This window comes from Sphaerodactylus townsendi, linkage group LG01, assembly GCF_021028975.2.
Source record: "Sphaerodactylus townsendi isolate TG3544 linkage group LG01, MPM_Stown_v2.3, whole genome shotgun sequence".
Classification (NCBI taxonomy): Eukaryota; Metazoa; Chordata; class Lepidosauria; order Squamata; family Sphaerodactylidae; genus Sphaerodactylus; species Sphaerodactylus townsendi.
The window spans coordinates 128,190,698-128,203,563 of NC_059425.1; the positions used below are offsets into that span (position 1 = coordinate 128,190,698).

Consider the following 12,866-nt stretch of genomic DNA (forward strand, 5'->3'; position numbering starts at 1 on the left):
TCGCAGCTGCGGTTGGTGTTTCCAGGGAGGCCGGCCCTCGCCCTCCCGCCCATGCTCGGCCTCCAAACCGGCGGAGGCGGGACGGGACCGGGCAGGCCAGGCTGGGGAAGGGAGCGACTGTAGCTGCGGCTGGCTTTCCGTCGCCGCTTCCTGCTTCTCCTTCTCCGGCTTCTGCAGCTAGCGTTTCGAGAGAAGCGGTAACCGCGCGCGGTGAGTGAGGAGGCGGGGAACGGAGGCGGGAGGTCCGGCTGAGGCGTGTTAAAACCCGGGACAATTCCGTGGTGGGGAGCGGAGCACGGCACAGGCCGGTGCTTTGGCTGCCGTGACTCTTGGGGCTGTGGGGCCTTCGGGAGTGCTTTGGCGTGCCTCGCGTGGTGTGTTCAGCAGCCATGTTGGCCTGCAGAACCGCTTTCAGTCCCTCTGGACTTTCATTTAGGTCCTGGCCTGGGTTGAGCCACGCTTGGTGAGGCCTCCTTGTGCAATGGCCGGAGCCGAAAGCTGGCTGGAGACAGATAAGGGACAGGGCAGTGCCTGATGGGATTGTGCTTGGCTATGGACGTGGGTACACCTGGTAGGGAAGGTTCAGCAGTACGAACTGCAAATTCTTCATTCCCAATCCAGGAAAGACCAGATCTCTGCAAATTTACTCGAGGGGGAAGTCTCTTCAAAGTAAGGCCTGGTGAACACCGTGGCTCTGAATCCCAAATAAACCTCGGCGCTTTTTGCACAAAGTAGTTCTGGGTTCCAGGGCATGTAAAAACTGCAACTTTGATATAGAAGAATAGGACAGGAGTCCGGGGGCATTTTAAAAAATGACAGCGTTTACAAAGTGGGGAGGGTGACTATGGCTCTCGACTTTTTTCGGTTTTTGCTTCCATAACCCCCCCCCCCCGTCTCACTCCCTTTTCCTGTTTCCTTGTTACTCGCCCCCAAACCATTTGCCTCCCCTCCCGCAGCTGTCTTCAGCTTTCCTTCCTTCCCTACCCCTGCAGCTTCTCCCTGGGAAGCTCTGCATGATACTGGCACAGACCCAATTATGTGCTGCTGTCCACCAGGCTGGGTTGCCCAGTGGGGAACATGGTTAGACTTGTGGTGGTGGAAGGAAACCTCTCTTTCACCTGCAGGCCATTCTTCACACTATGGCTGATTTTGCATGGGCCAAAAACAGCTGTGTGAAAACAGTATAAACCCTTTTACACCCTTTTAAACCCTTTTACACCATTTTCACACAGTTTTCACACTGCTGTGTTTGGCCCATGCGGAATCAGCCTATGTTTTCTTTTCCTCCTCTAGGCACTTGCCCACCTTTCTCCCCAATTGAGACCAAAGCAGCTTACATCATTCTTATCCCCTTCATTTTATCCTCATTTTATCCTGAGGGACATTAGGCTGAGTGTGTAACTGGCCCAAAGTCACACAGTAAACACCATGGCAGAGTGGGGATTTGACCCTGACGCTTCCAGACCTTAATCTGAAACACTGGCCACTAGACAGTGCTTGCTTTTCTGGAGCTGCTGCTTTTGAACTGTAGCAGGCTGCTGGACCTGGGTGAGTTGTGCAAGTCTCCTAGTATCAAGTTGTGTCGTGGTGGTTGCCAGCCTTGATCCCAATGAATCCTCCCTCTAGGACCAAAAGATTTATCCCAGTCAGTTTAATGAGAGAAATCAAAGCTTGAAGGCTGGCCGTATTGTTGTGGTTGGCCAAGTGCATTTGTTTCTTAAAGCTGCTAGCACTCCTTATATTTTGAGTATTTTTAAGCCCCAGTGCATTTTTTTAAAACCAGCTTTTTGTGCAAATCTGGGGCTTTTCTCATGCCTGTAGAGAAATCTGTTTTGTCTGGTCAAGACTCCAGTTGCCATATTCAGTTGTCCACAGGTGGGACCATGTTGAGAATTAGATGTATCAATGAACTTCGTGAATCATAATTCATCAGGTTCAGGTAGCTGTTAGTATAGGTGTTATAAGGAAAAAAAGGTAAATTGGAATGTTTTGGACTGCCTTCTGTTGATTTAGATTTATGTAAGCTATCAGATAAAATAAACTAATAGTTTGGGTGCTGTGTGGTTTCCGGGCTGTATGGCCGTGTTCTAGCAGCCCGGAAACCACACAGCACCCAAGTGATTCCGGCCGTGAAAGCCTTCGACAAACTAATAGTTGTCAGACTGAATCTGATAAGGAATGAAATGTAACTTTAAAAAATGAAATTGCTAGGAGCATTAGTGCAGGACATTACTTTGCAGAAAGAAAAATATATTTTATGGGCAAATTTGGAATTTAAGCCTCAATTTGGGTGCCAAGAACCCTAAAATCTGCTACCTAATTACATCTTGCTTTTGCAAACAAATGTAGATTCTTTGTCTTTCAGATGTTAGTGTTTTCAAATGATAAAAGTCAGTAACTTTTGAATGTGCAGTTAAAGGATTGCTGAACAAACTCTTGCCTTAGCTGTTCTTCATCAGGCCTCATTCAAAAGCATCTAAACAAAATAGAAGGCATCACCATAAGTATTTTGTCTTTTGTAGTCTGACTGTGCATGTTTACTAGAAAGTAATCTGCTTGGATTTTGGTGGGATTACTCCTAAATATGCATGCCTAGGTGTGCATCTTTAGGTTTTTTGCTCTTACCAGGACTGCTAAGTGTATGGCCGTTTCCGCACGGCCGTAAGGGCGCCTCCACGCCGGCAGGAATTCCGCTGGCGTGGAGGCGGAGGCCGTTCGCATGCAGGCATGCAGACGGCCTCTGGAGAGGCTGGCAGACGGCAGGCGGCTCCGCATGGAGCCGCCTCTTCCCCCCTTCCCTTTCCCATGTACCTCTCGTGTCGCCGTCCTGCTGGCCTCCTCAGGCCGCTTCATCGCTGCCCTCCTCGACCTCCAGGTGGGTCGGAGGACAGCGAAAGAGGGACTTAGGAACCAGCAGGACGGGTGACACGAGGTACATGGGAAAGGGAAGGAATACAGCATTCCGGGCGGCGCGGTTCACGCGACCCGCGCTGCCGGGAAGACATCTTCTCAACAACAACCCTTTAAAGGGTTGCATTTGTTTTAGGAATTGGCCTGACGCTTCTGCCCTGGGGGAGAGAGGGGCGCAGTCAGGTCGGCTTCGCTGCTCGCGATTTTGGCAGCAGCGCCGCCTCAGGTAACAATGACACTAAGGCGGCGGTACTTTATCGCTTCCAGGTCAGCCGTCGTTTTTGGCCCGTGCGGAAAGGGCCTATCACTCATTATTGAGAAGTTGCCCTGCTGACATAGCCTAAACTACCCTAACCGGTTTATTATACAAATCCGCTGCCACTGTTGGTAATCTGAAGAATACTTATCAGGAACTGAGTACAACAGTTTGTCAGCACAGGCAACTTGTTGCATTAAGCAGTAGTTGAAATTTTCACACACAGTTCTTTGTTAACAAGGAATAAAACAGGATATAAAGATACCGCAAGTGCAGTCCTGAAGAGAGTTACAGTACTAACTGAAATGCAGGACTAGGTTTTTTCACACATATGAGATAAAAACAGGGGGAGGGTATATTACATTTCCATCCGAGTTATAATTATGACCAACAATAATTTTGGGACCTACTTTTTGGATCTATTGGGCTAACTTTTTGGATCTATTAAGCCCTATGGAGGGTTTTCTGGTGACTTTTTTGTGCGTTTTTCACTCTGTCCACAGCGCCGAAAAACCCTCTGTAAGCAGAAGGGCAGTGCTGCAACATCACTTTACCTGGTCACCCAGGGCTCTGGATTGGCCTGTAAGTCTTTCCGCAGAATAATATGGTGCCACTTCACTGCATGCCTAAAAGTTCCAAAAGTTCTCTAGCATTTAACTTTTTCATGCTTTGTTCACATTTTTATTCCTTCCTATCCCAAATCTTTTCAAATGAGACATTTTAGGGGTATCTGGGCTTCTAGTTTACAGTTGTTTTTCTTGCAGTTAAAGGAAATAGTGTTAGTAAGTAGTGATCAGTTCCTTAGAGATACATAAAAGATATTTAATTCAGTCAAATTCAGTAAGAACTCTATCGGGTGTTGTCTGTTCACTGACCATCAGTTAATTTTTATGCTGTACACACATTTCCAAAGCATTCTAGTTTGGGGAATACGCCCACAGTCATTCCTACCTTTTTAATTATTTATTCACAATTTTTGTTTTAAATAGTGTATATTTAGAATTATGCCTTAGATTTAGAATAATAATAATAATTTGGATTTATACCCCACTTTTCTCAACTTTAAAGAGATTCAAAGCAGCTTACAAACTTCTTCCCTTTCTCTCCCCGCAACAGACTGCTTGTGAGGTAGGAAGGGCTGGGAGAGTTCTGAGAGAACTGTGACTAGCCCAAGGCCACCCAGCAACAGTCATGTGTAAGAATGGGGGAACAAACCTGGTTCACCACATAAGAGTCTGTTGCTCATCTGGAGGAGTGGGAACTCAGACCCAGTTCTCCAGATTAGAGTCCATCACTTTTAACTACTATACCATGCTGGCACATCATACTGCTGATACATATGTACCGTGTTTCCCCGAAAATAAGACAGTGTCTTATATTAGTTTTTGCTCCCAAAGATGCGCTATGTGTTATTTTCAGGGGATGTCTTATTTTTCTGTGTTCTGTTCGTCAGGCATGCTTCCAAACAAAAACTTTGCTACGTCTTACTTTTGGGGGATACCTTGTATTTATCACTTCAGCAAAACCTCTACTATGTCTTATTTTTAGGGGATGTCTTATATTCGGGGAAACAGGGTAAGTGTCTATTAAATGAGGGAAAAAATTGTCTTTTTATATGTCTTTGACATCTTAATTGTGTATACCAAGTTTATTTCTTAATTTCAGAATATATGTTCTGCCTATGAAAGCCTTCACAGCATGCTTGCCACATAAAATATACAGGATAACAGTGCCATCCCAAGCAGAGTTACATCTTCATTCATTTTTACTGCAACTTCTGAAGAATAATATTTCAGAGATACAGTATTAAATCAATATTATAAATTAATATTTAAGTCTTAGTAGTGAAAAGCATTTAAATGTGCAAGAGCTAGAGGGCAATAAAAAGGAAAAGTTACATTGACAACTGAAATCAACCAATGAGAATTTTGTGTTATCTTTGCTAATGCTTGTAGATTTCAGGCCTTGATCTAGATAACTCAGTCAGATCTCAGAAGCAGTTGGCCATAGTTAATATTTGAATAGCAGACCTCAAAGGAATACCAGACTTTCTACACAGGTAGGCAAGGGAAAACCACCTCTGAACATCTCTTGCCTTGCAGCAGAAAAAAATAGTTTACATAAATCGTAGATGACATTGAAGGAGTATTAGTGTCTCCAATGAGTTTATTTAGTCTCTCCAATGAGTTTATTGTTTTTGGTCGCCCAAATACATTTTTTCCAAATATTTGGTAACTGTCACTTCAAAAGACAAGGTGCAAATCAATAGATCACTTTTTTGACTGATTAGCACTTTTTCTTTTGTTTCTAAATAATTTGATGATGTTAAAAATACACAAATCATTTTTGTTTAGAATCAAGGCCCATCTTGTTTCCAGCTGACCTGTTGCATGCTCACAAGCAGGGCTTGAAAGTGAGACATCACTTCCATTAGAAATATAATTATTATATAATTATGCCCGGCAGTCATTTAAATGTATAAAATATTTGAATTTTTTTGTCAGGATTTTCAGAACATATACCTTATATGCCACTTGTATGTCTTGCTGAAAGTGAATAGCTGATTTGCCTGCTATGACATTTCAGTTAATTCTGTTCAAAGTAACTGGCAGATATATGAAAATGACAATGTTAGTTTATATAATTTAACACGTGCTGAACTTATTCCTTTCCCAAAGCTCTTTCCAGCTTCAAAATGGAGGCAGCATTGCAGCTCACGAGTATATGAAGCTCACTGTGTGTTGACTTGAGAAGTTGTTCTATAATGTACTTGACTTGTAAATATTTTGTCAGATTTCTTCAGGAAATATTGTGAAACTGGTATTCCATGGATTTGTTTTCCCCTAAGTTGTCCAGCAGCGCACCATCTGTCTTTTGAGGTTTTGCTGGTAGTGTCCAGAGTAGAGTAACTTGTCCTTGGTTTGGTACTGACATGTGTCATGAAGAACAATCTGGGACAGACTGCTATGTAGCTTTAAAAAATATATATATATGGTATTACATACACTCCCAGCAGTAAGTCACTGGCTTCTTGGGAAATAGTGCTAATCATTCAGTCAGCCTGACATCTTGCTTTTCTGTCAACTGCTGCATGTTTCCCCTTAGGTTGTACCAGAGCTGTATATCCTAATCTAATCTCTCCTCTTTGACCGACTCAGTTGGTTCTTAATCCTGCCACTAAAAAGGTTTTTGTTTTGTTTTGTTTGTTTGTTTTTGACCTTTCAACATAACTTTTAAGTATCTACTGTTTGGGGGAAGGTGTGAAACTGAATGTTGGCAAAGAATATAAATGTGTTTAGCCCTGAAAGGAACTATACTTAAGTTCCTACCCGTGGCTGCAACACCATGATTATGATGATTCTCTGATTACTTCTTCCTCAAAACATTGAGCTTGCAACTGAACCCATATTTATTACACCATGTCAAACTACCAAAAGAAGACTGAGTCTTGAGTTGGGGTGTGTGATAAAATTCTTGGCTCCATCCACTTGTTTCTCCACAAGTGCCAACTGTAAGGGGTGTGTCTGAGATGCTTAACAGTGGCCCCTTCTGCACACGCAAAATAATGCGTTTTCAAACCACTTTCACAATTGTTTGCAAGTGGATTTTGCCATTCCGCACAGCTTCAAAGAGCATTGAAAGCAGTTTGAAAGTGCATTATTCTGCATGTGCGGAATGAGCCAGTGTTTTTTTTTTGTATTGCTTCAACTTACCTTTGTTTGCTCTAATATTTTGGGGATCAGAATGTAGGCTTTGCTTTGAAAACAATAATTTGCTTGAGAAGGTAATGTCTGTGGGCAAATGTCTCATGATGTCTGAAAAGCCGTGAGATATCAAAAAGGGAAGGGACAGTGTCTGTTGTAAGCAGCCACTGAAATTGAATTGATTAATGTGAACAAAGTATATAATTTGGGTGAGATTGTGTAAGTGATCTGTAATAGTTTTATACTTCCTACTTGAATAGACTGCTTAATGTAAGTAGTTTGTAAACAAGCTTGCCTTTAATATCTTCTCTAAACTCACTCATTTGAGAAGAAGAAGAGGAGGAGGAATTTGGATTTATATTCCCCCCTTTCTCTCCTGAAAGGAAACTCAAAGGGGCTTACAATCTCCTTTCCCTTCGCTCCTCCCCACAACAAACACCCTGTGAGGTGGGTGAGGCTAAGAGAGTTCGGAAGAGCTGTGACTAGCTCAAGGTCACCCAGCTGGCATGTGTTGGAGTGCACAGGCTAATCTAGTTGCCCAGATAAGCCTCCACAGCTCAAGTGGCAGAGTGGGGGAATCAAACCCGGTTCTCCAGATTAGAATGCACCTGCTCTTAACCACTATGCCACTGCTGCTCTTTAAAAAACCTTTGCCTTAAAAAAACCCAACCCCGTATTCTCTAGAAGTGACATGCAGACAGCTATCTGTTCTGTGTACTGCAAATGAGGAAAACTTTCACCCAAGTTTGGTATGTTGCTATTCATAAGACATTATGACAAAAAAAGTAAAAGGCGAAATAGAGGGGTTGTAATCCATAAGGAACTGATCTCCTTTGCCACCCTCACTAATATGGTGCAGCGGACAAGAGCAGTGGACTCTAATTTGGATAACTGGGTTTGATTCCCCACTCATCTGCATGAAGCCTGCTGGATGACCTTGGGCCAGTCACAGTTCTCTCAGAACTCCTTCAGACCCACCTATCTTGCAGGGTGCCAGTTGTGGTGGGGAAAGGAAGAGGAATAGTGATTCTTAGTTGCTTTGAGACATCTTATGCTAGAGAAAAAGGTATAAAGATCAGTTCTACCATTTTGGGATGCAACCTGAACTAAATGTGGGTTTGATTCTCCACTCCTTTACATAAGCGGAGAACTCTTATCTGGTGAACCATTCTACATTCCGGTTGGGTGACCTTGGGCTAGTCACAGCTCTATGGAACTCTCTCAGCCCCACCTATGTCACAAGGTGTCTGTTGTGGGAAGAGGAAGGGAAAGGAATTTGTAGGCTGCCTTGAGTCTCCTTACAAAGAGAAAGGCAGGTATGAGTCCAAACTCTTCTTCTTGCTTAAGATTGTTCTGGTTGTTAACATTTGTTGATAGGTCAGGAAAGGTATGGTGCTGTTAATTCTTTTACAGCTTTCAGCAGCTTTAAATACTATTATCCATGATATCATCTACTGTGGGAAACTGAGTTTCAGTAGTTCTGGGAGACTACATCATTCCCTTTTGAAAATTATCTTGTGTGTTTGACCTAACCAATATTTCTTTATGTCTAACTGAAAAAACTAGAATTTTGGGAGTGAACTGCAACTGATAGAATGTTAGAGGATAATTCCTGTGGGAAAGAGCAAATGTTCATAGCATTCCTTTCTGGATGCTCCCAGTATGATTTCATGTGAAGTCTCAATCAAGAGTCCGACATGCATCTGGCATAGAATGGAGTGCCTCTGACGTTTCTGAGGATTTCAAATGACAGATTGCAATGGAGGAAGCGTGAAGGCCACTACCAGTCTGTAGTTCTGGTTCATTTACTGCTCTAGGAGGTATTAAGTGGCTGTATGCTTGAAAGGCTTTCAGAACTGTCCTTGAGCTGAAACATCTGATATACTGATGGATGACTTTGTCCAGTTTCTAGTAATGATGATCACTGTAGTCTTGCCTTTAATTAGGTGACAATTGGTCTAGTTCTGGACTCCCAAAATGCCACAGATAGTTATAAAACATCTGTTTGCGGCTTCTGTGAAAATGTGAGAAATAATAGACAATTGGGGAGAAAGGCTTCTTGTTTACCTGAATAATGATTACCAACTGGCTAGTTGTAAGGGATTCTAGGAGGAATTTAATTGAAGCATTGCTTGGATAACAGGATCCATGTTTTAAAAATATGCTTTCTTTTAATATAGCCCTTGTTTCTACTAGTAGTGGAAGGTTATCACACATGTTACATCATGAGATGGCTGTCTGTTGCAGCATGAAAGTAGCTTACAGGAACTAGTAAAAACAGCAGGACAGTCATTTAAATTGGGGTGGGGCTGTTTGTGTCATCTGTACATCATTTAGTGAAAACCATAGAGTTGCATGGTGCAACTTTTATATCTTTTCTACTATGTGTAGTGATACATATTTTTATTTCTTTCCCAGCAAAAACAGATGCGGGTGAAAAATCCATCAAGGACTGTAGCTGAAAAAAACAAGAGACACAAAAAGTCAAATCAGTGTCAGGATGAAGACTCTTCAGATGACATTGCAGGAAAAGGTAATTCAGATGATGTTGGAAGTTCTGACCTTATGTTTAGAGACAGTTGACAACTCTGAATATGTGGGAGCTACATATGTATGCATGTGATGGACAGGTGGTATAGAGGCATCATCATGCACAAAAAAGGCCTTTGTATGCTATGTGTGACCCCATAAATATTTTGTCAAAGGCTTTCACGGTCGGATTCAATTGGTTGTAGTGAGTTTTCCAGGCTGTGTGGCCGTGGTCTGGTAGATGTGTTTCCTAACGTTTCACCTGCATGTGTGGCTGGCATCTTCAGAGGTGTTTCACAGAGGGACGTCCAGACTTTCCTCTGTAATACACCTCTGAAGATGCCAGCCACAGATGCAGACAAAACGTTAGGAACAAGATCTACCAGACCACGGCCACACAGCCTGGAAAACCCACCACAACCTATAAATGTTGTTTGCTAAAAGTCTGATTATGGTTATTCTTGTATATACCCAGGTAGATTGCCAGTGTTGCTAGTGATTTTCAGGTAGATTTTCTGCCAGTACCATGTGCTTGAAGGTGGAGTGAGTCACCTACTATTTATCAAGGAAAGGAAAGTCCATGCAGCTCTGGATGATGGAGCCCCCTCCCCCCACTGCAATGATATCTTGGATGTACCACAAGGGTACTGCTTTGGGGTGAAGTCATCTTTTTCTTCACCCCAAAAAAGAAAAAAAAACAATGACAAGAATACTTATATATGTCAAAGTGGAGCATATGGATCAACAGAGCTCTTGGACAACTGGAAGGGCCTGCCCCATGTTGTCCAGAAGAGCCTTTAAAAATGAGCATAGCCCTGCCTGTAGCAAAGGAGGCATTACCTAACCGATCCAGATGACTCCGCCCCACCGCAGAGAAGACACCCTCATGGTAAATCCAATGTGTTGTTTTGTTCCTTATTGTTGTAAGCTACCCTGAGTCTGCCAGGGAAAAAAACCAGCCTATAAATCAAATTATAAATACATTATTTTTTATTCTTTAGGTCTGACATGCCAGCATGTAAGCCAAGCCATTGATGTACATCATGTGAAGAAAGCAGTAGCTCAGAATGTCTGGTCAGTATGTTCAGAGTGCCTAAAGGAAAGGAGAATATGTGATGGTGAGCCAGTAATGCCCGCAGACATATGGCTGTGTCTGAAATGTGGAGCTCAGGTAAATATATTCAGTATCTGAATTTGCATAGCAAAAATCATATTTCATTGTAATGTTTTTGTTCTGGCTGTTCTCAGGAAGAGTGGGAATAGATTAGTAAGCAGGGCGCTGGAGAACAATAAACTGTGAAATAGTTTCAGGGAAGTATTGAAAAGTTGTGCCTTGGACTGAATAGCCTGACCAAGGAAAATCAAGTAGGGCTGTGCCTGCCATAGGGATGGTCTAGTTAGGGTGGGCTATGCTGGCTTTGTGGGATGGCTCCAAGAACACTTTTGTACATTTGCAGGGTTGGCAATTAAATGCCAATTAGTACTTGTTAAAGGTTTTTGTCTCTTGAAACATCCTTTTATAACCAAAATTGGTTTTGCACTTCTGAATAAAACAATTTTCTGAATTTATTGAAGGATAGTAGTGTTTATTCCAATTTTTTGTTGATGAACTTTAAGGGCTGCAATCAAAACTCAGAAGCTCAGCATTCTCTGAAACATTTCCAGACGTCACGGGCAGAATCTCATTGCATTGTAATCAACCTCAGCACATGGATCGTATGGTAAGATTGTGTGCGTTGAGGAGGAACTGCATTAGTCAATTAAAATGGTGCATTTAAATTTTATAAATATGATTTATACTTTGTATATCATGTGGCAGATAGATGTTATACTTTTTCTTGTATTCTTTCGCAATAGTGGTGGTACAATTTTGTTTTGCTATATTTTATGGTTCTAAAATGCACTTTTTATAAAGGAAGTACTTGCATAATCTCCTGGGAGACATATTCTCACTGCCTTTGGGCAGTAGATGCAGTCATACGATTTTATTCAATGTCTTGAATTTAGTTGCTACCGTATTTAATTTTTTTAAGGTGCTATGAATGTAATGAAGAGCTGTCGACTCACTGCAACAAGAAGGCTTTGGCACAAATAGTTGACTTCCTCCAAAGGCATGTTGCCAGAAATGAAACAAGTAAGATACTACAAATTTATGTGGCTCAGAAGCTGAAATTCTGCCTTTGTGTTTCTAAATCTGTACAGTCCAACATAAGGCTTGGGTGGTTTACAAGGCTCTTGAGTGGTTTTCAGTGTATTTCTAGCATAAGAACAGCTTTCAACACAAAATACTGACCCAACTTCAGAACCTGGAGGAGAATACCTTTAATGTATTGTCAAAGGCTTTCACGGCCAAAATCACTGGTGGTTTCCGGGCTGTATGGCTGTGTTCTAGTAGCATTTTCTCCTGACGTTTTGCCTGCGTCTGTGGCTGGCATCTTCAGAGGATCTGATGGTAGTAAAGCAAGTGGAGTATATATACCTGTGGAACGTCCAGGGTGGGAGAAAGAACCATTTGCCTGTTAACAAGTATAAAGGAGTCTACTGTGTATTGTGCAGCTGTGGACAAGTCTACATAGGGACCACGAAACGCAGTGCCCAAACATGAATAATTGAACATGAAAGGCACTACTGGCTAATTCAGCCGGAAAAATCAGCAATAGCAGAACGCGATAAACGTTCTGGGAACAGAATATTATTTGAAAACACAGAAATTCTAGACCACACTGACAACCATTATGTCAGACTACACAGAGAAGCCATTGAAATCCACAAGCACATGGGTAATTTCAACAGAAAGGAAGAAACCATAAAAATGAACAAAATTTGACTACCAGTACTGAAAAATACTAGAATCAAGACAGTGACTAATGAACACCACCCAGATAAAGGATGTCTCTAGGCAGTAAGCAACCAAAGGGATCAAAAGGCCAGGCTACTGCAATGCAGATGCCCTTACTAATTGATTATTCTTTCTTCATGGTTACTCACATGCTAAATTGGTGGATCCCACCCAACACATACATGCAAATCAGGATTGCTAATTGCACCCCTTTACACTTGTTAATAGGCAAATGGTTCTTTCTCCCACCCTGGACATTCCACAGGTATATATACTCCACTTGTTTTACTACCATCAGATCCTCTGAAGATTCCAGCCACAGATGCAGGTAAATCGTCAGGAGAAAATGCTACTAGAACATGGCCATACAGCCTGGAAACCACACAACACCCAGAATACCTTTAGGTGATAAAGAAATTGGGGGTGGGGCATCACTAGTATCTGTAAACGTACACAAGTGTTAATTTGTTTTAAATAATGGTAGGAGTCAAATCTGCATGAAAGCTATACCCTCTGACCTCTAAATCTACATATGCGAGAGTTTAGTGAGATAACTGTGTAGTAAAGGGTATGTACTTTAGTTTCAAGGGCCGTTTCTGCACGGCCCCCTCGCGCCCCCACGCCGGCA

General features: G+C 42.3%; 1 protein-coding gene across 1 annotated transcript in view; it reads left to right on the forward strand.

The window, feature by feature from the left end:
- USP45 (ubiquitin specific peptidase 45) overlaps positions 1-12,866 on the forward strand; it is a 74,060-nt gene continuing 61,194 nt past the window's right edge. Inside the window, exons 1-5 of the mRNA XM_048505784.1 lie at positions 1-210; positions 9,289-9,403; positions 10,401-10,570; positions 11,017-11,120; positions 11,433-11,533. Coding sequence (XP_048361741.1) covers positions 9,298-9,403; positions 10,401-10,570; positions 11,017-11,120; positions 11,433-11,533 — 481 coding nt within the window. The 5' untranslated portion in view covers positions 1-210; positions 9,289-9,297. The remainder of the gene's footprint in view (positions 211-9,288; positions 9,404-10,400; positions 10,571-11,016; positions 11,121-11,432; positions 11,534-12,866) is intronic.